Source organism: Sus scrofa, chromosome 1 (assembly GCF_054392235.1).
Source record: "Sus scrofa isolate SSC_HxYL_T2T_F1_AM1 chromosome 1, Sscrofa_HxYL_maternal_Yorkshire_Landrace_v2.0, whole genome shotgun sequence".
Taxonomy (NCBI): domain Eukaryota; kingdom Metazoa; phylum Chordata; class Mammalia; order Artiodactyla; family Suidae; genus Sus; species Sus scrofa.
The window spans coordinates 228,907,564-228,935,201 of NC_139383.1; the positions used below are offsets into that span (position 1 = coordinate 228,907,564).

Sequence of the window (27,638 nt, forward strand, 5' to 3'; positions counted from 1 at the left end):
TTATGAGACTAAGCATGAACAGCAGCCTGGAGCGAGCTGAACATGAACTCCTTAGGCAGCAGTAAAGGCACATTAGCCAGGGAGCCTGTTCCATCATGAAAACAAAAGCTGTGTATATCCAATAAGGCGAGAACTGTTCCCTTAAAACCACCAAGAGAAAAACAAACAAGCCCCTAAAATATGCTTGCTGTCAGCCTTCGGTATTTTAAAAATGTGCACTTCATTTGGGGCGCAGTCTGATGCTTGTTCTCCCTTGATTTCAGCTTCCATTTTCTCCAGCAATCATTCAAGCCGAAGTGGAACAGCTGCTGGGGCCGTGCCACCCCCACATCCTGTCAGTCACCCTTCTCCGGGACATAATGTACAGGGGAGCCCTCACAACCCCTCCTCCCAGTTACCTCCACTCACAGCTGTGGACGCGGGAGCTGAGAGGTAAGGCCATCTGTCTCTCTCTTCTAATAGGTGTCGCCGCCAAACCTTCCTCCACCAAAAAGAGCTTTGACAGTTGCTGAATTTTATTAATAATCCATTGGTGGGTTGAATTACCCAAAGGTGACATTTTAAAAGTACATATACAAAGCACATGAATCAAATATCTCATTATCTGTTTCATTTTCTATGGGGAAAAAAATGAAGATATTGGCAGTAGCCAACTGAAGTATCCGATGTTGGGAAAACACATCAGAATTTACCCATCTTACCTCAGTTTGTCTCAGGGACTCAATTTTAAGGTAATTTCCCTAAAGGATGAAATGCTTTCCAGATGTAAGATGGTGCCTTCAGCACATAGATCAGTAGTGTTATCTTGAGAGTATAGCATAAAATGGCACAGGATTTTATATGCACGGCCAAAAAGGGGCTGGTCCCTGAATACTTTACGTCGATACCACTCTCATAGAGGTTCTGGTAGGAAATTTTTAAATCTTGACACTTTGGTCCTTGCCTTTGGACTTCCCAGCTCTCCAGTGATGTGGACAGCATGCCACTCTTCTTGTTCTCCTCTCCAGTTGTCATCTGGCTTGAAATGACCTACATGGGTGTCACTCACAGACATCCATAGGGAGAAAAGCTCTACACAATCCTGGATTAGTAGGCATTTGGTGGACAAAATAATGGGTTGAGTAGAAAACAGGAATAAAAGTTTTGAATCTTTGATTCTACCATTAATCTGGTTTCAATCATGTTAAATTAGTGTATGAGTTTTTTGAGTCCAATTCTACTGTATTTTAAAAATATATGCCTACCCTTTATTTATTGATAGATCTGTTCATTTAGTAAGCATCTGTTGAATACCTGCTGTTTGTCAGGCATTGTGCTCAGGATGCAAAGATGATTAAAGTCTGGCCCTACCCTTACAGAATTTAGTGGTGAGGACAGACATACAGACAAAGTATAGTAATGCTGGTTGCATAAATGGTATAACGAAGATGACACAGTCGCCCTAACTGCCTCAAGGAGGGAGGGAAAAGGATGGCAGAGTGACCTAGGCATTGTAGGAAGACCAAGTCTTTTCCAGATGGATAAGTGGGGAACAGTATCCAAGATAACCAGAGGAATATACGTAAGACTCAAGAGGGGCAGGAATGCATATGGCAGGATGAAGTTGCCAGTAGCTCAGATGGCATCAGCAGGTAGACATGGCTGAAGAAGTCAGGTGAGAGTGGATTGGCTCATGTGAAACTACATACTTTATGTTAAAGATTTTGACCTTTATCCTATCGGAAGTTAAGAACCATTACAGACCCTTCATTAGGAGAGGAACAATCAGTTTGTCATTTTATAGAAGGAATTCAGGTGACAAGGTGGTGGAATAAAATGAGACTGGAAGCAAGGACGAGATGTAAGGAAAATAAAGAGGTTACTGAAGTTACTGTAGAGTCTTTGTGAACAATATGAGGACCTAAACTAAGACAAAGCAGTTAGGATAGAGAGTTTATTCAAGGGCTATTATTTAGGAGACAGAATCACTATTAATGTCTAGGCAGGGTAAAGAGGGGCCAATATTCATTCCTGAGTTTCACCCTTAGACAACAAGATGGAAAATTATACCATTAACAGAGGAAAAGAGGGTGTTGAGTGGAAAAGAGGGTGGAAAAGAAGGAATGATAGTAAATGGATTTTAGGGTTTTGAATTTTCGGTAGTTGTAAAACATCCATATGGATGTGCCTAATAGGCAGTTGAAACATGGTCAGAATATGTTAGCCTTATCTTAACAGTTCTGTGTACATGGTTAAGTGTAAACAAATTATTAACCTTCTCCCACAGGATCTGTCAGCAAAGTAGTACAAATGATAATCATCTACTAAGTTCAGAGACACTAGGGATAGTCAGTCTTGCCAGTTATTGGATGTATTTCCATAAGTTGAGATGAGCTTATTCATTTTAGGATTTTCTTTAGTTTTCACGTGGCTTTTATTTTATTTTTTATTTTAATTTTTTATTGTAGTTGATTTACAGTGTTCTGTCAATTTCTGCTCTGTGGCAAAGTGACCCAGTTATAAATATATATACATTCTTTTTCTCATTATCTTACATCACGTTCCATCACAAGTGAATGGATATAGTTACCTGTGCTGTACTGCAAGACGTCATTGCTTGTCTCTTCCAAATGCAGTAGTTTACATCTGCTAACCCCAAACTCCCAGTCCATCCCACTCCCTCCCTTTCCCCCTTGGCAACCACAAATCTCTTCTCCATGTCCATGAGTTTATTTCTTTTCTATAGATAAGTAGGTTCATTTGTGCCATATATTATATTCCAGATATGTGATATCATATGGTATTTGTTATTCTCTTTCTGAGTTACTTAACTTAGTATGAGAATCTCTAGTTCCAACTAGAGATTGTTGGAAATGGCATTATTTTGTTCTTTTTATAGCCGAGTAGTATTACTGCAAATGGCATTATTTTGTTCTTTTTATGGCCGAGTAGTATTCCATTGTGTATATGTACAGTCACATCCACACACAAATAAACTCAAAATGCTTAAAGACATAAACAGAAGACAAGACATCATAAAACTCCTAGAAGAGAACATAGGCAAAACATTCTCTGAAATAACTATTCAAATGTTTTCTTAGGTCACTTGCTCAAGACAATAGAAATAAAAACAAAAATAAACAAATGGAACCTAATCAAACTTATAAGCGCTTGTACAGCAAAGGAAACCATAAATTAAAAAAAAAAAAACTACAGAATGGGAGAAATAGTTGTAAATGATGCAGCCAACAAGGGCTTAATCACAAAATATGTGAACAACTTACACAACTCAACAGCAAAAAACAAAAACAAAATCAATTGAAAAATGGACAGAAGATCTAAATAGACATTTTTCCAAATAAATGGACATTTTTCTCAACAGACATTTTTACAAAGAAGACATACAATAGGCACATTAAAAAAATGCTCAACATCACTAATTATTAGAGAAATGCAACTTAAAACTACAATGAGGTACCACCTCACACTGTTCGGAATGGTTATCAATAAGTCTACAAATAAATTCTGGAGAGGGTGTGGAGAAAAGGGAACCCTCCTGCACTGTTGGTGGGAATGTAAATTGGTATAACCGCTATGGAAAACAGTATGGAGGTACCTCAGAAAACTAAATATAGAACTACCATATGATCCATCAATCCCACTTCTGGGCATATAGCCAGACAAAACTTTTATTCAAAAAGATACGTGGACCCCTATGTTCATTGCAACACTATTCACAATAACCAAGTCATGGAAACAACCTAAATGTCCATCAACAGATGAATGGATTAAGGAGAATGGATATGTAATATGATACATATCCACTTGGGTTTTAAATGCTGTTATTCCTGGGCTTTTCATCAACCCACTTTATTCTGCCTGGCTAAAGAATCCCACCCTACAAGTTAGAGAAGCTAATAAACTATCCATGGCAGCCTTCCCCTCTTTTCTTATCAGTAGTTATGTAGACTCTTTACAAGAATATAAGAGAAAAGTAATCTGTGTGTTCTCTTTTTTGTACACAACCTTTAAAAGAATAAATGCAGACAAAGATTTTAGCCATTAAAAATTATTGGAGTAAAAAATAACAACCCTAACACCTGAGTAAATCCCAGCTCCCACAGTTGCTAATTGTTTGAATGTGTTCCTTATGTGCTCCTGCTGCTTGGGTTGTTTCTGATTTTGTTTTTAACATTTCATTTTGTTTTATTTTATAATTTATTTTTTCAATTTCCTCTTTTGAATGTTTGTAACATATTAAAAAAAAAAAACCTCCAATAATAGGAAAACAAATACCTATATACCCTGCACTCATGTTCACCCATTGTTAATATTTAGCCACTTTTTCTGTCTCTCTCTTTCTCCTTCTGACTTGAGAGATTCTTTGTTTGTTTCCTTGCTTGCCTGTTGTTTCTGAACTATCTGCGAGATTGTTAGGAATATCAATGAGCTTTAACCCTAATTACTTCAGGAGAGATCTCCTTAGAAGGACATTTCTCCTACATAATCACAATGTAATTATCACACTCAGGAAATTTAACATTTATAAAGTGTTATTATCTAATACACGTTTAATATTCAAATTCCCCCAATTGTGTGAAGAATGTTCTTTATAGTTAGAGTTTTTTTTTTTTTTTTTCTTTTCATTTTACGATCCAGGATCTAATAAGGATCACAGTTCTCGATCTTTTTAGTCTTTTTTTTTTTTTTTTTTTTTTTTTTTTTTTTGTCTTTTTGCTATTTCTTTGGGCCGCTCCCTCGGCATATGGAGGTTCCCAGGCTAGGGGTCGAATCGGAGCTGTAGCCACCGGCCTACGCCAGAGCCACAGCAACGCGGGATCCGAGCCGCGTCTGCAACCTACACCACAGCTCACGGCAACGCCGGATCGTTAACCCACTGAGCAAGGGCAGGGACCGAATCCGGAACCTCATGGTTCCTAGTCGGATTCGTTAACCACTGCGCCACGACGGGAACTCCTTTTTAGTCTTTTTAACTCTAATGAAGTTTCCTAGCTTTTAAAAAAATTACCATCTTCCTTATTATTATTATTATTGTTTTTCATGACATTGACAGTTTTTTAAAAACTTGGGATATTTCTTTTCAGAATGTTATACAGTTTGGATTTGTTCATTTTTGGCAGAAATGTCACACAAGGGATGTGGTATTCCTCAACTCTTTTGGGCCTCAGTTTGTACCTCATGGGGAATTAGACTTAGATGAACCAAAGCGGGTAAAGCACCTGGCTTGTTATGTGGCATGAGGATAGGCAACTTGGGCGTGACTGAGAGATTCAGGTTTGGAAGCCAAAGGATGTTTTCACATGATTGCAGTGACTGATAATATAAATAATCATGAAAGGGGGAATGGCGGGGAAGGGGAAGGAAGTGTAAAGTGTGTAGCTGGGGGAATGAAGTGAATGTGTTTTCACTTTTGTGGCTTTGCCTTGCTCGTGGCTCTCCCCACAGGATGTGTGCCCCATCCCTACTCCAGCCCAGCTGGAAGGGGCAAAGACATGGAAGGTTATCTCTTCTGATCAGGTTTGGGGAGATGAGTGGCTTGAAACAGCCCCAAATTATTCACTGTGTTTGCATTAGTGTCCAGCATAAAAACACTAAGAGGAAATGTGCTTACCTTCCGCTCTGGGTTTGTGTATCTTTGCCTCTGTTTGCCTGGGAAATCCCCCAGTAAAAACTCCAGCAGTCTTAATGGAAATAGGTTTATCATACTTTGTAACTTTTAGTGGGAAACTAGCATTTTTTTTTCCAGCTTTGCAGGCATTGATTCATCATTTATTTAGCTTGTTAATAAAATAGGCTGAGTCATGGTCATAAGTCAGGAAAGGTCCACCACATCTATCCAGTTAGAATCAGGTTCTTTGATCTTTACCATCATAAAATAAATCCAAGTTCTCTCAACTTGATGAGGTTCCATTTTTATTTTGAAATATTATCTGAATGACACACTGTTTTAGTGATTTAAGGCTGAACCACACCACCACATCACCTAATGTTTATTTAAAATTATTATGGGAAGTGGTGTTTTACTATGTCATGTTGAACAAGCCAGTGGCTTCCCATAAGAGGAGCCCGGCATCTTTGGGAGTGTTAATTTATTGGGTTTCATAGTATGTTTCTTAGACCAGAGAAAACAAACATTGATAGAAGTCCCTTTCTTGATATGGAGAAATCTTACAATCACAAGAATAAGTCAGCTGGATCTGTGTCACTCATCCTGTCCAAGGGCATGTCTACTGCCTCTCTCCATTCTGAAAAAGGCAGTCAACATGGTATGCCCTGTAGTACAAGTGACAGAGTTTAGAGGACTTGTGGATTTACCAGAGTGGAGCAACATGTAAAGGGCATCCTAGAAGCCCCACCTCTGAGCCAGAGAAGCCTGAAAACATGGAAAGGAAGTGGTCTCTCTGGAGAGAACACTGTCTGGGACAGCAATCTACAGCAAAGGCTGTTAGGGACATTGTTTTTGAGAAAGTAATCAAAACACCTTAACCAAAAACAGAATGTTAGTTTCTTTAGTTTGTGTCAAGTATTGGGAAGCCTTACTATTTTCCATTCATATCAGATGTGATACTGCTAGAATTCCAGGTACTTTGATATATGTTCAGTCTTTCTATGCCTTTGGGTAGCCAGAGCTGGTCTTCAGAGATACTATTTTCTAATTCAGCAGTAGAAACATACGTAGCATTCCTAGATGTTAAGGTGTTAAAGAGAGCATTTTTTTTCTATGTAATGTCTCTGCAATTCTGTAAGTTTCTTCAACTCTAAACAAACCAGCCTGCTCACTGATTTAGTTTGGTTTTTGCATCTTAATTCGAGATCTTTCTTTACCTAAAGAGACAATAAGAATTTTTCCTTATGGTCTAATCCTGAACTAAATATTACTAGCCTGGAGCTTGGCTTAGTTCTCAACCCAGAAAGCCTCCTTGCTTCTTGCAGCTCCCCAGTTAAATCGCTGGGTTCGTTTTTGTTTTTTGTTTGTTTGTTTTTGTTTTTTTTCCTTCATTTTATGGCCACCTCCATGGCATATGGGAATTTCTGGGCCAGGAGTTGCATCTGACCCACAGCTGTGACCTTTGCTGCAGCTGTGACAATGCAGGATCCTTTAACCCACTGAGCCAAGCTAGGGATGGAACTTGTACCTCCACAGTGTCCTGAGCCACTGCAGTTGGATTCTTAATCCACTGCTCCATGGCAGGAACTCCAAATCACTGGGTTCTTATTATCTGTTCCATTTATTTTCCATTTCCCATATGTCCACTTGTTAACTGGATTATCAGTTCTTTGAGGGCAGGAACCTAAAGTTTCTTTGTAACATCTGGGATGCCTGTGCTGTTCTTAACAGTGGTAGATGCTAAGGAGGGTTCGCTAAGGGAAAAGGACCAGTGAGGGGTATGCCTAGAAACGGGAGGTCCTTACCAACTTCCAGTGTCCACGTGGGAGGATCCTAGAAAGGAATAGTCCCATTGATTCATTGGTTTGGAGGGTGGTAGCCCTAACTCTCAAAGCTTCAGAATCTTATAACTTGTATACTTTGATACAATACCTAGTTAGTTGCTCTAATTGCTATGTTCATGTGCACACATGCATTGCTAGGAATTTCTTGCCATCACCCATTTCTGAGGTTCCCTACATTGCTTTCCTGTGGTTTTTAATACTAGAAGCTCAATACTAACTATTCTCTTATTTGTGTCTGTAGCATTTGACCAGCTCAAAACTAAGCAGGCTACTTTGCTATCTGTCCTTCCTCAGGACTTTCTGAACAAACAGGGACATTAATTTCTTCATCCACTCAGCTGTTCCATAGATACACACACACACTCTATACATAATCCTTCCTCTCACTTTTTAACCTTCTAGTATGTGTATAATAATAGCTAAAATCATAAACATCATATAATATATTAAAGTTTATAAAAATCCTAGCATTGGGGTTCATCCATTTGAGTCATTCACTCAGCTGGTGTTTGAGCACCAGGCAGTTTACTGGACATTGAGGATGTAGTGGTCAACAGGACGAATGGGAATCCTGCCCTGTTAAAACACCCAGTCCAATGAGAGTGAAACAGGTCAATAGGGGTAATCATAATTTAGGGTTTAGGAAGGTGGTGCTGCAGGAGGCTATGGAGGCACATAGGAAGAAAACTTAATTCAAAATTGAGGAGGAGGAATAGAAGAAGAAATGTCTCTCTGATATCTGAAGGTCTATAGGACTCAGCCAGGCTATACCATAGGTATAAAAGCTTAGAGGAGAGACAGTGATTGAGGGTGGAGCTTCATGAGTAAATATGAGAGGAGCCTCTTGAGTGGTATTAATGATTTTGGGCTTTATCTTGAGAACAGGGATTTGTATACCCTTTGGCCAAGAAGGGTATCTGGTGACTCTGGTATACATTCCAAAGGTCTTCCTATCCTGTTATTCACCCAGCAAGAGTTCAGAACATATTCTGTGCTCAATAGAACATAGTCTGTGCTCAGCAGAGGGGGAAACGATGAAGAATGTACAAATGGTTTGTCTGGTCCTCAAGTAGGCAACGGCTGTCCTTTGTATATTGTAGCCTAAGGCAACAAATGGGTTTTATGTTATTTCGCTTTTAAACATAATTTTTAAAGACAGTTTTGTCCCTTGCAATTCCAAGCTTGCATTTTATATAGTCATGACCTATATAAGAGGATTTTGAAGAATCACTGTCAAAAAAAAAAAAAATACTATCTCTGTGATAGAAACAAAGTGATGAACATCTGAAAGTTAGAGCTCTAATATCAATAACTTGGCCTCACTTTTCTTATTACATCAGAGAAAACTTGGGTATTATTAAGACAGGTCCACATTGCTGTATGTCGTAATTTAGTTGCAGTTTACCCAGTGAGCACTGCCCTTAGAAGCGCCTTAATGTGTATTATGCTTTCTCACAGGTATACATGTATAGAAAGGTGCATAACTTAGAAAGCAACAAATTAAAAAAAAAAAGCTCATAAATCTTTATCACTGAAATAATTGAGAAAAGCCATAGTTGAAAAATAAATATAAGCTTCAAACATATATTTTTTTGTCCCATGTGTGGAGTCTACATCATCTTCTGTTGGAGTTTAGCAATAGGATGCTCACCTAACATCTTGTGATCATGAGCATCATTCTTTCTCTTTGGGCTTCAACACTTTCTATTCAGAAAACAAACTGTTATCTACATTCAGCATCCCATTAAGGGCTCAGTTTCTTTATAGAAGAGAGTTCCACAGATATTCAAGATTAAGAGAGATGGGGTCCAAAATCCCCTCCCCCACTACATCTACCTTAGAATTGAAAAGTATAATGAACATTGTTCCGGATGTTGGTGCTGTGAGCACAAAGAAGCAGAAAATTTCAATATCTTAGCCTTGAAAATGGAGATTTAAGTCTCTGGAAAGTTCTTGGTACTTGTTGAAGTTTATTTCAGAGCAGAATAGCCCACAAGTCTTTAAAGTTCTTAAATATTGATTCAGGACCACAGCATACTTCATCCTCTGTGGAAAATTCCAGTTGGGTTATTGGCATTTGGAATGACCTTTCTTCTCACAGAGATATTCATCTACTAAGAGCTTCTTACAAACATGTCACCCTGATTTACTCCTAGTAGTCACATATACAGGGAAATTGATGATATTTGTTACTTTCTTCTTACCTAGCTAATGATTGTGAATGCCTCCTTTGGAAGAAAACTAAAACAACAACAACAACAAAAAGACATTACAGGACTAGCTTCCCTAGTTTTCTCTGATCTAACTCTAATTTAAATGTGTGTCTGGCCTGCAAAACTTTGATGAGTATAATTTTCAGAGTCCAGTACATTTCTTGATAATGGAGGAAAATAATGAGCTAAGTCTACATGGCTATCTTCAATTTACTATTAAAAACATAAAAAGCCTACGAATCTACTTTGATTCCTCCCTTTGTCCAAATACTCTCACATCTAATTAACCTGTAAGTCCTAATAACTCTACTTTCAAATACATTTTAAGCCTAATCAGCTCCACTCCTCCAAACCTAGTTCATCACTACTCCCTCCCATCTCAAGAACAACAGCTCCCTAACTGGTTTCCCAAAACCAAGTCTTATCTACCCACCCTCTTCTACCTTCAGCACACATGTGGCCTTTGCTCCACCCCACAATAAGAACTGCCCTTTAAAATATAAAATATAAATTGAATCATTGAGGCTTTCCTGCTCACTCCTCTGTTCCCACCATGCTTGAAATAAAGTCCGTACTCTTTGCTATAGTCTACCTGACCCTCTATGGTCTGGCCTTAGTCAGATTCATTTACCACTGTCCCTCCTTTTAATCTGTTTCAGCCACATGCTGGATTTCTTACTGCTTTTAGAAAACACCAGCTCATCTTGCCTCAGGGCCTTTTACCTGCTGTTCCTAAAAGCTGAAAGAGTCCTTCCCCAGAACTTTACATGACTTGTACCTTCATTTATGGTGTCTGTAAAAATATTACCTCTTCACGAGACCATTTTTGACCTCCCTGGTTAAAACTCCCCCTCTCCAACCTCACCCTGTCCTTTAACTCTGCTTTATGTTTCTTCACAGATTTAACACTCCCTGAAATTCCACTTTTTGTTTACTGATTTGATTATATCCCCCTAGAATGGGAACTCCCCTAGAACAGAGGCTATGTCAAGCTTATAACTACCCCATTAGTGCTTGAGGTGGGGTAGGAGGCACCTAAGAAATTGTGTGGCGTGAATGAACGAATGGATGTGAGGGCTATGACTATCTCTCCTTTATTATCTCTGTGAGAAGCACCAGTAATCCTGGGCAGGTGATTGATCTTCCATCTCCATGTTCCCTGCTGTTCATGTCATAGCAAAGCAAGAAATGCTGATGTGAGCATATGTGTGTCACTCCACCAAACAAAGGGCTTGACTTGTGGTTCAGATATTCCTTCACATCAAATTGTTTTCCATGTGTTTTTAATTTTGAAATGCACTGTTTCTTCATTTTATATTAATTACAAGCACATATCACAAACGGTCTATTAGAATGTCTGTAAAAGGAACTGTAATTTTTAAGTGTCATTGAAATTGTTTCACCTCTGAATGCCGGATCAGCCATCTTTATTTTGTTCCCACGTTCCAAATAAATCCATCTCATGTGAAGCCCAAGATTATGTTTTTTTTAGTCCCCTTGGATTTTCAGTCAGGAAAGTGAGTCATGATAGGAACAAGGAAGGTTTGAGGTAAAATGGAATTCCTTTTCTTGCAACCTCTATGTTAGTGCATTAGCATGAAGCAATAATGGAATACCAGCTAAGCCATTAGAATATTCAGATGTGTCAGTGTGTTCTTTTCATATGCTCCCTCTGAAACAGCAAGTAATATGGAGCCAGAATTCCCAAAGTGAAAGTGCACAAGCCATTCTAGCTGGAGGCAAGAAAATCTACATATTCCAAAGTGCCTCATCTCTGATGAAGAAAAGGCTGTTCCAAGGAAGGCCTCTCCTTAATGTTTTAACAGTGTAATCTGGAAATCAACTTCATATTTTCCCCTCTCAAGACAGGACATTTGGAGAAATTGGCTGATAAGAGACCATATATCTTTATGCAAGTGAAAGACTCTTTATTCATTAGTGGTGAGGAGACTACTGAAGTGAGCAAAAACCAGGAGACAAAGTTCTTTGAATTAGTCTTTCAGCCTCCTTTTCTGAGAAATAGTATTTGGCTGCTTATCTCTTTTGTTGCCAAGAGAAAAACTTTCTGTTTTAATCATCTTCCTCAGAGTAAATTGTTGGAGCCATTCTCTTGAATAAGATGGACTCCCATCAAAAACAGAAACTGTGGTTTCTGGACAAATATTAATTCAGTTATTAATTATTATGGTCATTATAAATATTAATTCAACTGGGCATTTTTACCAATTAGACAGAGGTACCATCTACCTGGAACAAAAATTGGCACCAAGTTGGGAGCCATGTCTGTGGAACCAGTGGTCTGCTCAAGAGAGTATTTCTTTACTAGAAACAACCAGCATTTATTACTGATCTTTTCATAGTGCTGGATGAAGTGCTGGAGATACAAAATGGTAGCAAACATCTGAGCCTCTGATGTGCTTTCTATCTATAAGAGCCAAGAACCCTTCTCTAACTGTGAATTTTTAAATATATGTTGTTTCTTTTCATTCATTTCTGTAGCCAGTTGTTGAGTCTCATCTTCAAGAGAAGATACAGAAAATTCCTTTGTGGTTACTACATTAATAACATGACATCCTGAAGATGAAGATAAAAAAAAGCGCATATAAACAGCACATGTTATTACTGACCAGACCACTACCCAGCTAGTTTCTTTTCAAATTTATGGACTATATTGACTTCTGAGGCCTCATTTGGCAGTGGCTCTCAAAGCTACCTGGCCATACTTGGCAGGAGTACTACATTTAAAGTTAGTTCTAAAAGTTCCTCTGATGTTGTCAAGAGACTCGGGTTTGTAGTTTGAGCCCATGAGAAAAGCATGGAAGGAGCTGTTTTTTTTAATCTACCTATACATCTATTTCTCATGTTTAGACAAAAATAACACTTTTTTCCCTTACTTCTCATCTGGTGTTCTCATTACACTCTCTTCTGAATGTTTTTCTTTCATCTAATGCATTCTGTTGGAAAGCAGACTCAACTCTATGCCCAACACCATGCTGAATGAGAGAAAGTCTTCCCTTTGCCGCAGGACCATGAGTTAATCCCTTTGCTTTGACCTACTCAGAGCTGCCCAAGGGATGATATCATTACAGTTTTTTTTTTTTTTTCACAGCAGAATTTTTGACCTCAGATGTCTAAGACCGCTCTGGATAAATTTTCTTCTGGTTGGCGCTTTTTTGTAAAGAGGACTTGGCATAATCAGTTTTTTCTTTCCTCTCTCCTCATCACGTCAGATTCTGAAATAGACAAACAACTGAGTCACGGCCAATTCTGCAGTCAAGATATTCCAAAAAACCCAGCTCTTGGTTAAATGTGTCCTGCATAATTCATTTCTGTAACATCCTCTTCCTTTTGTATTTACACAGGGGAGAAATAGTGTGATGTCCTGGGCCCTGTTTCAGTTTATACTAGAAAAAAGTACACTTTTTTGCCTTGGGCATCGATTACTTTGCTTTCGTAACTTATAACTTACTCCCTAAACCCAAGCGGAGAAATGTTCCTTCAGAACCTTTATCCTTTATATTTCCCACGCTCACTCATTATAATAGATACATGCCTTCTTTAAAAGCCTGTGATCATTTTGCCTATGGCCAGCTTCACAGCCCTCATTTTGTCATGCTCTGCAAAGGCTTGGGCAATCACTTCTGAGTCGTAGTCTTGCCCAGCATGATGAATTATTTGCAGTTAATATTGACCCAGACTCTTGTAAGGAGAAGGAAATACTCAGCACTTGCAGGGGATGGATTCAGCTCTTTGACTAGTTTGGAACAGAGTCCTCACATGGACATTCAGCTCTTGGCCTGCTTTGGTCCTGCCCAGATGGACAGTGTTGCAATTACCCACACTTCCCCAAGGCCATTTCTTCATTACTGAAAGCTGGTCTTGATTGTCTCAGAAGCAGAATTCAGTTTGCAGTTCCCCCAGTAACGTGCTGTGATTCATTCGGGGACAAATCTGGATTGAACTGAGTCCAAGTGTCTCTTTTGTGAGACAGAAGGGAAGTATAAGTAGATACTATAGTCACCCAGATGAGTCAGCCAGGAATTCATGAAGTGATTCATAAATCGTTATAAAGACCACTAAAGTCTACTAAAATGGAGCGCTGTCTGGCTATACAAAGTGGGGTATTATCATTGGGGGGGTTTTTTAGATGTTAAATCAGATGTGAAATCCTTAAAACTGTGCTTTTCTTCTTAGGTTTTTGAAAAGGATTCCTTTTTTTCCCCTCTGCAGTCAGCCAACTGCTAAAGCCATTTTTCATTGATTAGTTTTCACAGATGGATTTTAAAACCCACTATAGATGATACCCCACAATTCTTTGGGGGAATAAAGAATACCTTCCCAAGTCTACCATAGACAAGTTTCTATTCATTATTTCTACCCTCTGGCAGTAAATCAATAATATTTTTCATATAAAAACAATGAAACAAGCTGTTCTGCTGCATTCTTCCTTCTCTAAGAGGTCTGTAAACTCCTATGGAAGAAAGAAAGGGGAAGAACTATTCAAAGCACATATCAACCAACATTTAATCTAGTTGATCATGTAGACACCTCTTTTCCAAGTGTTAATCCCCCAAAGCAGTGCTTAAACACAGTCCCACATAGCTTGCTAGTCTTCCTTGCATATGCAGTATAAATGATGAAAAATGAGACAGATTTATGACATGGGCTTGGATTGCAACACAATAAATAAATACTTTGTATTTATAGACAAGGGAAAGAGTACACCTTAAAGGAGTTGTCCAGTTGGAAAAACTAAAGGTATAAGCCTGATGTGGGCACAAAGATTCCCAGTGTGAAGTGAGCACGTCCACCAAAGCAAACTGGGAAACACTCACATTGTCGTATTTTCTGAAAGCAGTAGGTTGCTGTTACCCTATCTCAGTCAGCTGGTGATGAGTATTAAAACCTCAGGTGCCCACAGGTCCTCAGGTCCTCTTCCATCCTCCCCCATCCGACTCCTCTACCTTGCTTTGCATCTCCACTAGAGAGCATCTTACCTTATTGGGATAAAGTGGTAAATGGAAAACTAGCTGTGCGAACTTGGCTTGCCTTTTGTCATCTAGGTAAGGTGGTACTCCATTGCCCTCCAGTTTGAACATCCTATTTTCAGCTCAGGCTGTTGGGAAATTCAGTACCCCCCAAAATGAGGCTCTTACAACAAACTACAACTAACTGCTCCTAGAAGTAGAAAATTAGCCAAATGAGTAAATGCCTAACTTTCTTGGAGCCTCTTTCCATATCTGAATAGTCAAGGGAGAAAATAATCCTAAGATTGTTTATTTTTAGAAATCCATAGATATTCTAATAGAGTGCTCTTACATAGCTCTCATGTCAGAGATACCTTAAATGTATATTCTTTTTAGAGCAGTAATTCCATAAACACATATTGATCATCTCAAATGTGTCAAACATTCATTGTACAAAGTTCCTGGATATCTGTAAGTTTCTAATTTAAAATTGTTCATAGTCCACCCCACCCCTCACCTTGCATTCTTTGTTTTTCTCTGTGGTACTCATTTATTCTAGCTCAATAAATAGCTTGTTTAAATTTTTTCATTGCCTGCCTCCTCTCACCAAAGTATAAGTTCTACAAAGAGAAATCTGTGTCATATGTTGCTCTATCCGTAGAGCACTTGGTTGCTGTTCAATAAATACCTCTTGAATGAATAAATGAATATGTTTTCCAGATAGTATAGTCCCCAGTAAGAGTCAAGATTATCTTTATTGTGCACTGGAAGTCAAAACTGGGAGAAGTGAGGGAATTTATTCAAGATTACCCAGCTAGTAAGGGATGGAGCCAGGCTCCAAGTCCAGGTGTGTCTGACTTCTAGTCCATCTGTCTTCCACCGCATCCATCTGCTTCTCCTGCCATTTGCAGTTTTTCTGCACATGAACCTTACCAGGTCTAAATGTTTCGGTTAAGATCTACTGTTCTATGAAACAATCTAAGATTGAATACTACATGTACAGGAGAGATGACCTCTTTGCTTCTGGCCTATGTCACTGCAAGGTTGGGAAGCTCAGTGTGAACAGAGGGTGGGAGCAGGCCACGGATGGGAAGGAGCATATCCAAGTAAATAGCCCCAAATAATCAGACATTTTCTAGGGTGTGTATAGATAAATATTTGGAGAAACTTTTTAAAGCTTTTCTTTTCAGATCTTTTATAAGCCTTTTAAAACCTATTTCCTTCTCATCTCTTTTTTTTTTTTTTTTTTTTTTTTTTCCTTTTTTTGGCAAGCTATTGAACCATGGCTCCTGCTAAGGTTATATAAACTCTTCCATTCAATCAGTGGAAATGGTTGACTCAGTTCTCTGGTTTGCTTTTGTGTGATCTGTTTCTGGTAAGCAGAGTAGGGTTTTTTTTTGTTGGTGGTGTTTTAAATTCTAGCTTGTTGTGTACATTTTTACACAGCAGTCTTCTATTGTTTCAAAGAAGTATGAAAGTCCAAAGAGGAAACTGGTAAGCTACATCGAATGAAATCTGTGAAATGTCAACTGCACATCAGCAGCCAGGGGACAGAGTTGGACCTAGAAAGTTTTAGACATTCTGTCTTCTGGCTCTTGGGCACTGCCGTAACTCAGAATGAATTAGTATCCTTCATGTTGTCCTGACATAATGGTATACTCAGCATCAAAATTGTTTATTTATTTAAAAATTTTTTAATTTATCTTCTTTAGATTTAAAAAATCTTTTTTGGGCAGAATATTCAGAACATATTAATTCAGCATATGTGTGCAAGTGTTAAAAAGACTAGGTTGGAAGATAGGTGAGGACACAAAGAAAATGGGATTCTGAGGCCAACCCCTCCCCCACCTTTAATAACACTAAGAACATTTTATGTTTTGTTTAGCGAGTTTCTGTTTAAGGGTGCATATTTTTTGTTTGTTTGCTTGCTTCTGAAGTAAATGGCCTCAAACTATTCAACTTTCTTGAGTATTTTTGGCTTCTTAAATAACATTCCTGGCATCTCTTCTTGATGTGAACTAGTGATTGCTTTTTTGCTCCCAGGGCCTTGACTCTAACAGTAGGGCTCTCCTTCACCATCTCTACTCCTCTCCTGCTCCCCACTCCTGATTCCAATTTGCTGTTTCTACTCAACTATGAGCCAGTTAACAAGTAGGGAAGCTTTATAAAAATTAAATTTGAATTAATAGATTGTGATGGATTTTTCAGTAAAACACCATGTAGTGTTTTTAGGCAATAACATAATTGATTCTATGCACTGTACTTGAAAATCAGGCACATGTATGCATTCAGTTCTTATACTGAACTTTTAGTGCTGAAATCTTATTTATTCCCTTCTTCCTAGCAATTGTCTGGATAATCAAAATCACACTCTTCATCTATTCTCTATATATGTAAAAATTAGAATTTTTGTACAAATTCTTTCCTTTCCAAATCAGAGACTACTTTAGGTGTACATTTATTCCATCTAGAATAGCATATATTTAAATTTTTATTAATACTTTATATGGATTGACATACTATACTTTGAAATTGTATTAACTTTATATCATATAATTTCTTTGACTACCATGGAGAAAAATCCAGTCTGAATTAGCAGAAAGCAAAATGTAGAGTCAGTTAAAGTGCAGTAAGCATTATTTTATTCCTCCCCAGGTCTCTCAGGTGAATGATGCTAAAATCTTGATGTGTATGTACTTCCACATTTTTTTCTTTGCTCAACATTGTTATTACATTAAGAAACATGTGGTTGCCAAAAGAGCATGGCTGGGGTTTGAAACTTGTGTGAATGAATAGATAAGAATAATTTGTAATTAGCATATAATTATACACTCTCTAGATAGATACATACATAGATATATAATTTATATGTGGATATAAAATCTAAATATAGATACAAAGGTCTGTTCTATGGAATTTACATTCTAGATGACACCTAAAATGCACAAATGAATTCTGTTCTTTCAGTTGGTTGAATATTACTCTTTTATAGCTAGTAATCATAATTCACCCTGTAGTCACATCCTCCCAAATTATAAAAATACAAGACTTTTTGTTGCTGGCAATCCTTGATTCCTTCCCCTTTCTCATATACATTTTCTACTCTTTGTTTATTAAACCTTTGTTTATAAGTCAGACTTACTGTGCTTTAGGGGAGGGAATTGTGGAACAAAATTATTCTCCTCCATCAAGCCAAGAGTCCCAGGGTCATACTTCCAAATATTGCAACTTGCCCATCTACACATCTCTGCTCCATCAGTCCTTATCAAAAAAGAAAGGTGGCAGAGGTACCAGAAGAAAAGACAGAAAAAACGTCAAGAGCATATTGCATTTTTTATTCCCAATATAATTAAGAAGTCAGTCAAAGGGTCTTACTGCTTTGCCCCCTCAAAAAAGCAAAACAGTGGCTTTTTAGCAGTGGCATAGGTTGCCTTTCAATTCAAATCCACCCCTTTCCCTTCCTCCCTGGCAATCTTCTGTCCACGGGTTTCCAGTGTTGGCTGGTAGTGTGGACTCCTTCAAGCCCCAGAGTCTCTGGTCCCTCCTCCCTCTTCCACAACCTCTGAGCTGCACATGAGACACACTGAGGACATATTCCCCAAGAAATAGCCTCTAGACGGGGAATCCTGGCATGCAAGTTTTTACTAGACGTTCTCAGGACAGTGCCAGGTTTTGTTTGCTATTTTTTTTCTCAAGGCCATTCAGCACAGCTTTTCAGGCTAATTCCAATTAAGACGATGTACTTGGCAAATGTATATTTACCAAGCACAGGATACTCAGTTCCTATTCTCTTCCAGCTGAGTGAAGATAGAAATTGTTGATTAAGCAGACATCCTAACCCAGCTACTTTGTTTAAGCCTCCTCTGACTTCCCTTCTCCACAAGTTAACTAGCCCCCTCTTCCCTCCCCCTCGCCAACTTCTTGATTCCTATGTCACCTTCTTCCGTAATCTCATCAGACCACAGCAAGGGGAAGGCAGAAAGAAGTGGGATTACATTTCATGGTTTCTTCCTGTAGCAATACAAACGTAGAAGCTCTGCCTTGTTAAATACTCTGCTTCAAAACTTCGAAAGTTGCTTGATAAAGTTGACTGGTTCGTCCTCTCTTTGATTATCTATGGCCCTATACAAAAAGCCTAGCAAAATGAAGTGACCTGTTTCTGTGAAATAAGTGGTATACATAGGCGACAACATCGGCATATTAGTATAAACCAAACCCTATTTTTCTACATCATATAATAAGCAGCCTATTAAAAATTTCAACCTCTCGAGCCTTTTGGGGAGACTGAACACTTGATTGCTAATATTGTTTTCCCCCACATTATTGTGATGCTTTTTTCTACTGCATTGACGGAGTCCCTGCTCCTTTCCCCATCACACTTGCACCATCTCCCTACTGAAGTGGCAAATCGAGTGTCATTTTGATAGTCTGTGGTCATTGCTCAGATTTACCACTGTTTGCACAAGGACACTCCCAGAGAGTTTTAATGTTAGAAAGTATAAACTGTCATTTTAAATCTAGTGAGTCAGATCTTGCCATTTTTCCTTACAATTAGAATTTCAGGAGTTCCCGTCGTGGCGCAGTGGTTAACGAACCCGACTAGGAACCATGAGGTTGCGGGTTTGATCCCTGGCCTTGCTCAGTGGGTTAACGATCTGGCGTTGCCGTGAGCTGTGGTGTAGGTTGCAGACGCGGCTCGGATCCCACGTTGCTGTGGCTCTGGTGTAGGCTGGTGGCTATAGCTCCGATTTGACCCCTAGCCTGGGAACCTCCATATGCCGCGAGAGCGGCCCAAGAAAATGGCAAAAAGACAAAAAAAAAAAAAAAAAAAAAAAAAAAAAGAATTTCAGTGGATAGTTATCCATTTTATATCTCAGGTTGGTTGATGATGTCACCTTATTTGGACACCTGCGTGTCCTGCCTCAGAAACTACCACTCGTCTTACTGTGATTGACACATCTGACTGCAAAAGATGTCGCACATCCTATTCCTGCTCCACCCTGGACAATGTTCTTTGTCAAGCACAGAACCCACACAGATCTCTTGGGTTCTGGATTTCAAACCACACTTGACCTTTGAGGTTTAAGTTAATTTATTATTGGCAAAAGAAAATGTATTGTTTAAAGAGAATAGAATTAGAAAGGCTTGTAATAAAATCTTGTAACACTTCTTTGACCTCAAACATGTCTTAAAGAACATGTTTATGAGCTTAAGTGTAAATGAATCAGAAACACACAGATCAAATTTCCCCTAAAATGCAAACAGGTCTAAAAATTAGCAGAAAAGGGGTCTGAACAAAAGATGTGCTTTGAATTTTAGCAAATGCAGAGTGTTAGAAATGCATTTTAAGAAGCTTGACAAACTCAGATTGTGACTAGATTTTCCCTTTGTTAATCTCCTTTATTCCCTCAGCATCTCAATTGAGAAGTCAGTGGTTAAAACTGGGAGAGAAAAGTCTTAAGAATTTTTTTAAAAAGGCTTTTTGACATGCTCTTACACAGCCCGAATGGGGAATTAGAATTTGGCTTTGAAGAGTTTGTCTTCGCTCCTGCTACTTCACGTCTCTTATGTTTCCTTTTATAATTGTTTTCTCAGGTTTGCACCTTCTGCTCCATCTCCTCACCACATCAGCCCCCGGAGAGTTCCAGCTCCTTCTTCAATAATGCAGAGAACACAGCCTCCCCATAGCCAGCAGCCCTCAGGATCACACCTGAAGTCTTATCAGCCAGACACAAGCTCTTCTTTTCAACCAAATGGAATCCATGTGCATGGTAAGCTAGTAGTCATCAGTCCCTTGAGTTTTGAAAAGTGATGTTGTGCTGTTGCTTTTAATCAAGTGTCTTAGTTACCTGTAGCCTGTTTCAAATGCCCTGTTATATGCTACCAGGCTTTGGCTTTTATGACTTTCCTCTAAAATTTCACACTTAATCAGCATGAAATCTGGCACTGTCTTCCTGGCTTTGGCCCTAAGGTGGCATAACTTATGACACTGCCAAGTGGTCAGCCCAAGATGATGATCCATTCATTAACCCAGAGCTATTAACACCTCATGAATAGGCCATAACAACAGTATCTTGTTTCCTAAACAATAAACAGTGTAAAGGAAAACAGCATGAGTCCTTTTGCCCATGCATGCCTCCTCTCACAGGTCTTTGCCCCCATTCCCATATGTCTAGATCCTTTCCACCCTTCAAGCCCAGATGAAATGGCGCTTCCTCTCTGAAGCCTTTCCAGATCTCCTTGCTGGAAGTAATCTCTCCTGGCTCTAAACTCTGATGGCATATCACCTATATTTCTGATACTACTTAGGCTCTCTGGTCCTTGTAGTTTACTTCAATATGTGTAAAATTTGTCTTCAGTAGTAATGTGTAAACTTCTTTCTAAAGTCAGAATTTTCTGACCTATTGTCCTTTCTCTTAGAGAACTTAGCACAGTTCTTCACATGTTGCAAAGACACATAGATACTTGATAGATTCATTGAGGAAGAGAAAGGAAAGAAGGCAAGAGAAATCATAATGGTAATGGTTTTCGAACTGTATAGATCTTGCATTTAACCTAGAGTGTGCATGGTGAATTAAGTTTAGCTTCATTTCTTTACTTAATTTTGCTGATAATTTAGTGAACATCCATAGAAACTTGAGTTGTCAAATCATATAGACCCCAACTATACATAGCCTTTTACTTCCTAGGGCCAGACACCCTTCCTTTATGAGCAGAAGGCATACTATCCACTTTAACTGAGACTTTCAGCTCCTGAAAAATATGACTGTCCTCCATCTGACTCTTGCTGATTCCTGAATGTGTCCCATATGAGTTATTACTTGAAATTAATGGATGGTGTCCCCAAACAAATCCACATCGGTATTCAACCTGAGTATGCATAAGTGTGATTAACTTCCCAAGATAGCAGAATCAGGCAGTCTTAGGGAGCTAGGTATGGATAAGAACATCAAAGCAGGGGTCTGGACAGACAATGAGGAAACAATTCAGAGACAGTAACAGGCTGTTAGAAAGGAAGAGTCTTGAAAAAACTGGGGCCACTGGCTCTGGCTCAAAGTTCCATTCATCTCTTCTCTCTCTTTGAGTATAGTCACACAAACCCCCTGTTCCATAGCAAAACTTAGGCTTCCACAAACATTCTTTGGGCCTATGGTAAATTTCTTATTAAGCTTTAGTTATGAGTTTATTCAACCAAGAAATAGTCCTTGAGTGCCTGCTATGTGTAAAGCAATGCAAGTGTGAGAAAGACGGGTAGAGCACTCTCCCTTCTGAGGGGGCCTTCCCATCTCTGAGAGGATCTTGTCTAATTTGAGGGAGATCCAGGTGCTGTGAAACCCACTCTTAACTGCAGACAGGAGGCAAACAACATGAGTTCAGGCTTTGTGGAATACAGAATAGGTCACTGATTCTAAGACACAATTTTTACCTTCGTATTTTAACATTGCTGAAATCTGAATATATCTCAGTTAGTGGCATCATGTAATTGGCAGTGATTTTTCTTTCTGGTGAAGTATAGAATAATGGAGCATTTCAGTGGTGTCATAGTTCTAATGAAATGCAGTGTAACACTCTTTGATTACAACTGTGAAACACATTTTAAAATTTCAAAAATTAACCTACTTATAGAAAAGAAACTGGAAGCAAATTCTCCAAAATGTTAACAGTTTTTTTTTTTGTTTTTTTTTTAAAATCATAGTGGTAGGATAATGGATGGTTTCCTTTCTTCTTTCAAAAGAAATTTTAAAGGATATTTTGGAATTAGACCAATCTGAATGCAAATACCAGTCTACTCAACTGTGTGACTCTGGACAAATTATTGAGGCTTAGTTCACTTTCATTAAATGAGGGGAGTCTTACCTACCTTCTCTCGTCAGTTGTTATGAGGGTTCGACAAGAAAAGCACCTGGCACAGTGTAGGTGCTTAATTAATTAATGCTCTTCCTTCCACTCCTTTTTCTTTATTAGACTCTTTGAGAATAAGAATAATATTTATAGCCTTGGGCAAGCATAATAGTTGGTGCAAAGCAGGCATTTAGTAAGTATTCACTGAATAAGTTATTGACACTCTCTCACTCAACAAATGAATAATGAAACATGAAGACACAGATAATGGGATCTACCTTATCGTTTTACCCTGCCCCTTAACAAATGACTCTTCTGCCGTATTTCTCAGTTTTAATTAATATAATGAATATTTCTCAAGTTCAGTTGAAATTTGTAATTGTGGGTATTTTTTTTTAACTTTTGCTTTGCTAAAAATTCCCATGGCCAATGAGAAGCTGTTAATAGTGTTACCAATCCTCCCTAGTGGGTCCCTAACAAAGGTCCTTCTGCTCTGTCAAACGAGACCAACTTCAACTTAGAAGCCAAGGAAAGCTTTATTCTTTGATCAAAGAATGGAAAGTCTCCAGCTCTTGCTTTAGAACACATGCTCTCTTGGGAAGCCTGTAGGCAAGACTGCTTTATAGGGTTCTTCTCTGCAGAAGGATGGGAGGGGTTCTTACGGGTCCAGTGTAGCATTTGGCCTGCCATCTCCATCTTGAGTTGCAGTGATTCTACACAGTGCACACCAAGCTGAAGTGTGTAGAGCAGCAGTTCTGCACTGGGAACTGTAATCCCATGTGTTAGGTGCAAGATCCTCTATAGGCAGGTGAAACTAGACTAAACACAAAAGAAGAAGTTATACCTTATCCTGTCACCTAGATTGCACCTAGATTGCTATTGTCTTTGCCAGTGACAATAGCAGCTCTAAAATAAATCAATACCACTAGCCTTTCTGGAAGAGGTCAAGAGACATAGTCGTTGCAAACTGGGACATCATGACTTTCTCCCTGGAAGATAGACAAGTAGCTGTAGTGAAGAGCTTGCAAAGAGTGTTCATGCATTAGCCCCTGGGCTGGTGCTGGGAATTGAGAAGGAGGGATCCAGATTCAGCCTTACTTTCTCCTCCAAGCATTTTTTTGAAAATGTTTTTCTGAAACTTTTTGGACACAAGAGCATTTCTTATCAACTGCTCCTTAGGATAAAGACCAAATTGATGCAGTATTTTTCAAGTGGGTAATACAATGCTGGGAGTGAGAGGAGCAAAGACCCTCTCAGTGAGTTGTACTTCTTTGTACTTCCCGGCCATGCCTTTCTGCTTTGGTTGCACTAGGTTTTGTTTTGTCTTTTGTTTTGTAATTTTTTCCCACACCCATGGCACATGAAAGTTCCTGGGCCACGGACTGAATCTGTGCCACAATTGCAACCTACACCACAGCTGTGGCAATGCTGGATCCTCAACCCACTGCGTAAGAGCGGAACTCCTGGTTGTACTCCTGGTGGCAGCTCTATGGTGTTATATAGCCTCTTGGTAACAAGGAGCTTCATCCCCAATAAAACTAGATTTTTAAAGCCCCAAGAAATGTCAGGGTTGCTAACACAATAACTACAGGGAATGTTTGTTCTTTCTTTTAAGAAGTTCATGGCTTTAATGAGCATTATCACCCCCATCCTCTCTGTGCTCTCTGCCATAGATAAAGGTCAGAGGAAAATGTCATCATTGTATTTTTAGAGATGAGAACTCTCAAAAATGAGAGAGTTGAGATTATATTAAGACATAGAAGAATATTAAATGTTTAGCCATTGCTGCCTTGGCAAAATACCTGAGCATCTTTAATAAAAAGGTCCAGGAGTGTAGCTCAGCAGTAACCCGACTACTGTCCATGCGGATGTGGGTTCAATCCCTAGCTTTACTCATTGGGTTAAGTATCCAGTGTTACCGTGAACTCTGGTGTAGGTCACAGATGCAGCTTGGATCCTGCATTGTTGTGGCTGTGACATAGGCCAGCAGCTGCAGTTCTCATTCAACACCTAGCCTGGGAATTTCCATATGCCACATGTGTGGCCCTAAAAAGCAAAATAAATAGATAAAGAGGTCCACATTTCACAGTCATACCTTAATCTGTTTCTAAGTCAAAGGCACATCAAAATAAATATATATTTATCTCTTTCCATGGAATATACACTATTGTATGTAGGTACTGTCCCATTACATAGAACCATAAATGGTTAGTACTCAGAGGGGCTTTGGTCTTATAGATAAAGTAGAAAATAAGGTCCATTGAGTTTTGTTCATGTTATACTGATTGATAAAGAGCTTAGATGTTGTGTGCTCTGTGTATATATTTATTAAGAGGTATTTTATAGAAGGCTATGCTTTGAAAAGCTTAATAGCACTGCTTTTTCAAGTTCCCTCAACTAGGACCAGAGCTCAGTTTTGTTGATTCTGCATCCACTTCATCCATTCATACCGCCTTCATTAGTAAGGTGGATAAGATGTCATTTCTTTTAATGTTTGAATGCTGATAGCATTTACAGGTCTCTGCTTGGGTGGCATCTCCAAGGCAACTTCTTAGTACACTTCAGTCTTTTACTTTAGATGTAAACATAAGGACAACTCTTTCCAATCAAGTAAGCTTCTTCCTTGGTCTTTTTTTTCTCTTTAGGATCATTCTCTTGCCCAGGCAAGCTTCAAAATTTTGCCTGGATTAGTTGCCCGAGAGTTGATGTTTGTACATTTCGTTATGGTACTAATGGATGATTTCTTTTTAAATGCCCTATTCACTCCAAGCTGTTAGAATGTCATGGGCATTCCTAGGACAATACTTTTCACAACCTTCCTGCTTCTGGTCCCATCCAGGAGAAGCCAAGTTCAATTCAGCAAGTGTTTATTGGTCACTCACTTTTGCCAGGCAAACATGAATGTCATTTAATTAATGTAATGTGATACATGCAGTAACAGAAGAAATCAGAGCCCCCCCCCTCCCATTTTATGCAGAGAACAGTGTCAGAGAAGGTGACATAGATGTAACTCTTGAATAGGGTTTTGAAGATAAATAGATCATTGGAGACATATTCCAGGAGGGCAGAAGCAGAGTACCCAAGCAAGAACACAAGTGGCAGCATGGTGTGTGCCTGGAGAGAAGAATCAAAGACAGTTTATGTGGCTGGGATATACAGGTTAAGCGCTGGCTTAGACGGAGAAGAGGTGGAGGAACCATCAAGGCCAGATCATAAAGGGATTTGGGGACATGCTAAGTGTAATGCTACTGAGTGAAGAAGCCAGCCCAGTACTTTAGGAAAGTCAGCTGGGGCATTGTGTAGAGAATAGAATGGGATAGATAAGAACATTACATCCTAACTTTTGGGATTACATTGGACTTCCGGTGTAGAATACCCAAAGAGCAGTGAACAGGCTGGTTCACTCAGATACAACTGGTAAATGGGGGCATGATGTCAGAATAGTGTGGAATTGTATTCACTCACACATAATCTTTTCTAAGTAAGAGGAGCTTAGATAGCAAGAGAAGAAGAAAATGAAGCAGCCCTCAGCCTATCTTTTGCACAGGGAGACCATTTCTACTCTCTTCTAATAAAATTTGGAATAAGCATGATCCCAGGGACTGCCTCCCTAGAGAGCTACAGATTACAGTTCTTACTAAGTGCCCATTCTGTCATCTGCTGTCTCAGTTCCTGTAAGCCACCATTTCCAGTCAATATTTTTGTGCATTTTTTTTAATCATCTAAATTGTCTTCCTAATCATTATTTACAAAGAAAGATTTGAGAGAAAGGCGGGAATAGAAAACATTAAAATTGAGTCCTTTAAATTATTGTTTTTGAAGTCCTGTGGTCATTCCTTCATAGAGAGTTTTGGAGTGGATAGGCAATGAGATTCTGCTGTATAGCACGGGGAACTATATCTAGTCACTTGTGGTGGAACATGATGGAGGATAATGTGAGAAAAAGAATGTATGTGTGACTGTATAGCGGAAATTGACAGAACAATGTAAATCAACTGTAATAGAAAAAATAAAAACCTTAAAAAAAAAAAAAACCAACTCCCGTGAAGTTCCCACTGTGGTACAGTGGGTTAATGACCCAGCTTGTCTCTCTGGAGATGCTGGTTTAATCCCTGGCCTGGCTCAGTGGGTTAAGGGTCCAGTGTTGCCGCAGCTCCAGTGAAGGTCAGATTCGATCCCTGACCCAGGAAATTCCATATGCCTCTGGGGTGGTGGGAAAAGAAAAAACAAAACAAAACAAAACCACCTCTCTAATAAACACAATAACAAACAAATAAAACCCCACAAAACCCTGATTTGTAGTACTTGCCCATTCTGTGGTAACATTCACATAATGATGTGTACCATTATAGAGCGTTTCCACTCCACAGGTGCAATAGTTGTAAATAGTCTAAGAGATAGAATGATAATTAGGAAGTGTTGCAGAAACTTGACCTCTGTCAACTGGTTTTGAATAGAAATGTAGAGACAGCATTTGGGGCAAAGTAGAAAAAAATAACTTTATTGTTTTGCCTGGCAAAGGAGGCCACAGCAGGCTAATGCCCTAAAGACTGTGCCCCTCTTTAGGAAAGAATAGGAAGTGGTTTTATAATTTTGGGAAGTGGGAAACAGGGCTGCAGATAAGGATCAGCATAGATACAAGCTTTCATTCTTCTTCAGAGCTGGTGTTTAGTGGTCCTGGAACTGATTCAGGTGGTCCTGGAATGAAGAATGCTTCATCAGATAGTTAACATCTTCCATTTGTAGGATGTTTCAGTTCTGCAGAAGAACTCAAAGATATTGTTATGCATATTCCTTAAGGAGAAACGAGGACCCTGTCACAAGACTGCATTATTGTTTCTTGACTGTTTCTCCCATGTCTCTGCATCCTTTCCCTTCCTTGATTAGCCACTGTTTGAACCTGTCCTTTGGAACTCAGGGACGGTAATAGAGGCTGAATGAGGCCTATTTCTTACAAACTATAAGTGGTGGACACAGGAACCCCACAGGGTCCTACTTGGTTTCAGAAATGACTACTTATTAGCTTTTAAAAATATAGTTTAAAAATAAGCTTATATAATATAGGTTTTGGGGGTTTGGTTTTTTTGTTTGTTTGTTTTTGTTTGTTTGTTTGTTTGTTTGTCTGTGGTCACAGCATGCAGAAGTTCCTGGGCCAGGGATTAAA

At 39.0% G+C, this 27,638-nt stretch overlaps 1 protein-coding gene across 35 annotated transcripts in view; it reads left to right on the forward strand.

Moving 5' to 3' along the window:
• GLIS3 (GLIS family zinc finger 3) overlaps positions 1-27,638 on the forward strand; it is a 674,383-nt gene that overhangs the window by 625,715 nt on the left and 21,030 nt on the right. For all 35 annotated transcript variants that reach the window (XR_014821958.1, XR_014821957.1, XM_084986252.1 and 32 more), the window contains 2 exons: positions 264-432; positions 20,228-20,403. Coding sequence is in view for 33 of the 35 variants with exons in the window: in XM_084986252.1 (XP_084842378.1) it covers positions 264-432; positions 20,228-20,403 (345 nt within the window). In the remaining 2 variants the exon portion in view is untranslated. The remainder of the gene's footprint in view (positions 1-263; positions 433-20,227; positions 20,404-27,638) is intronic.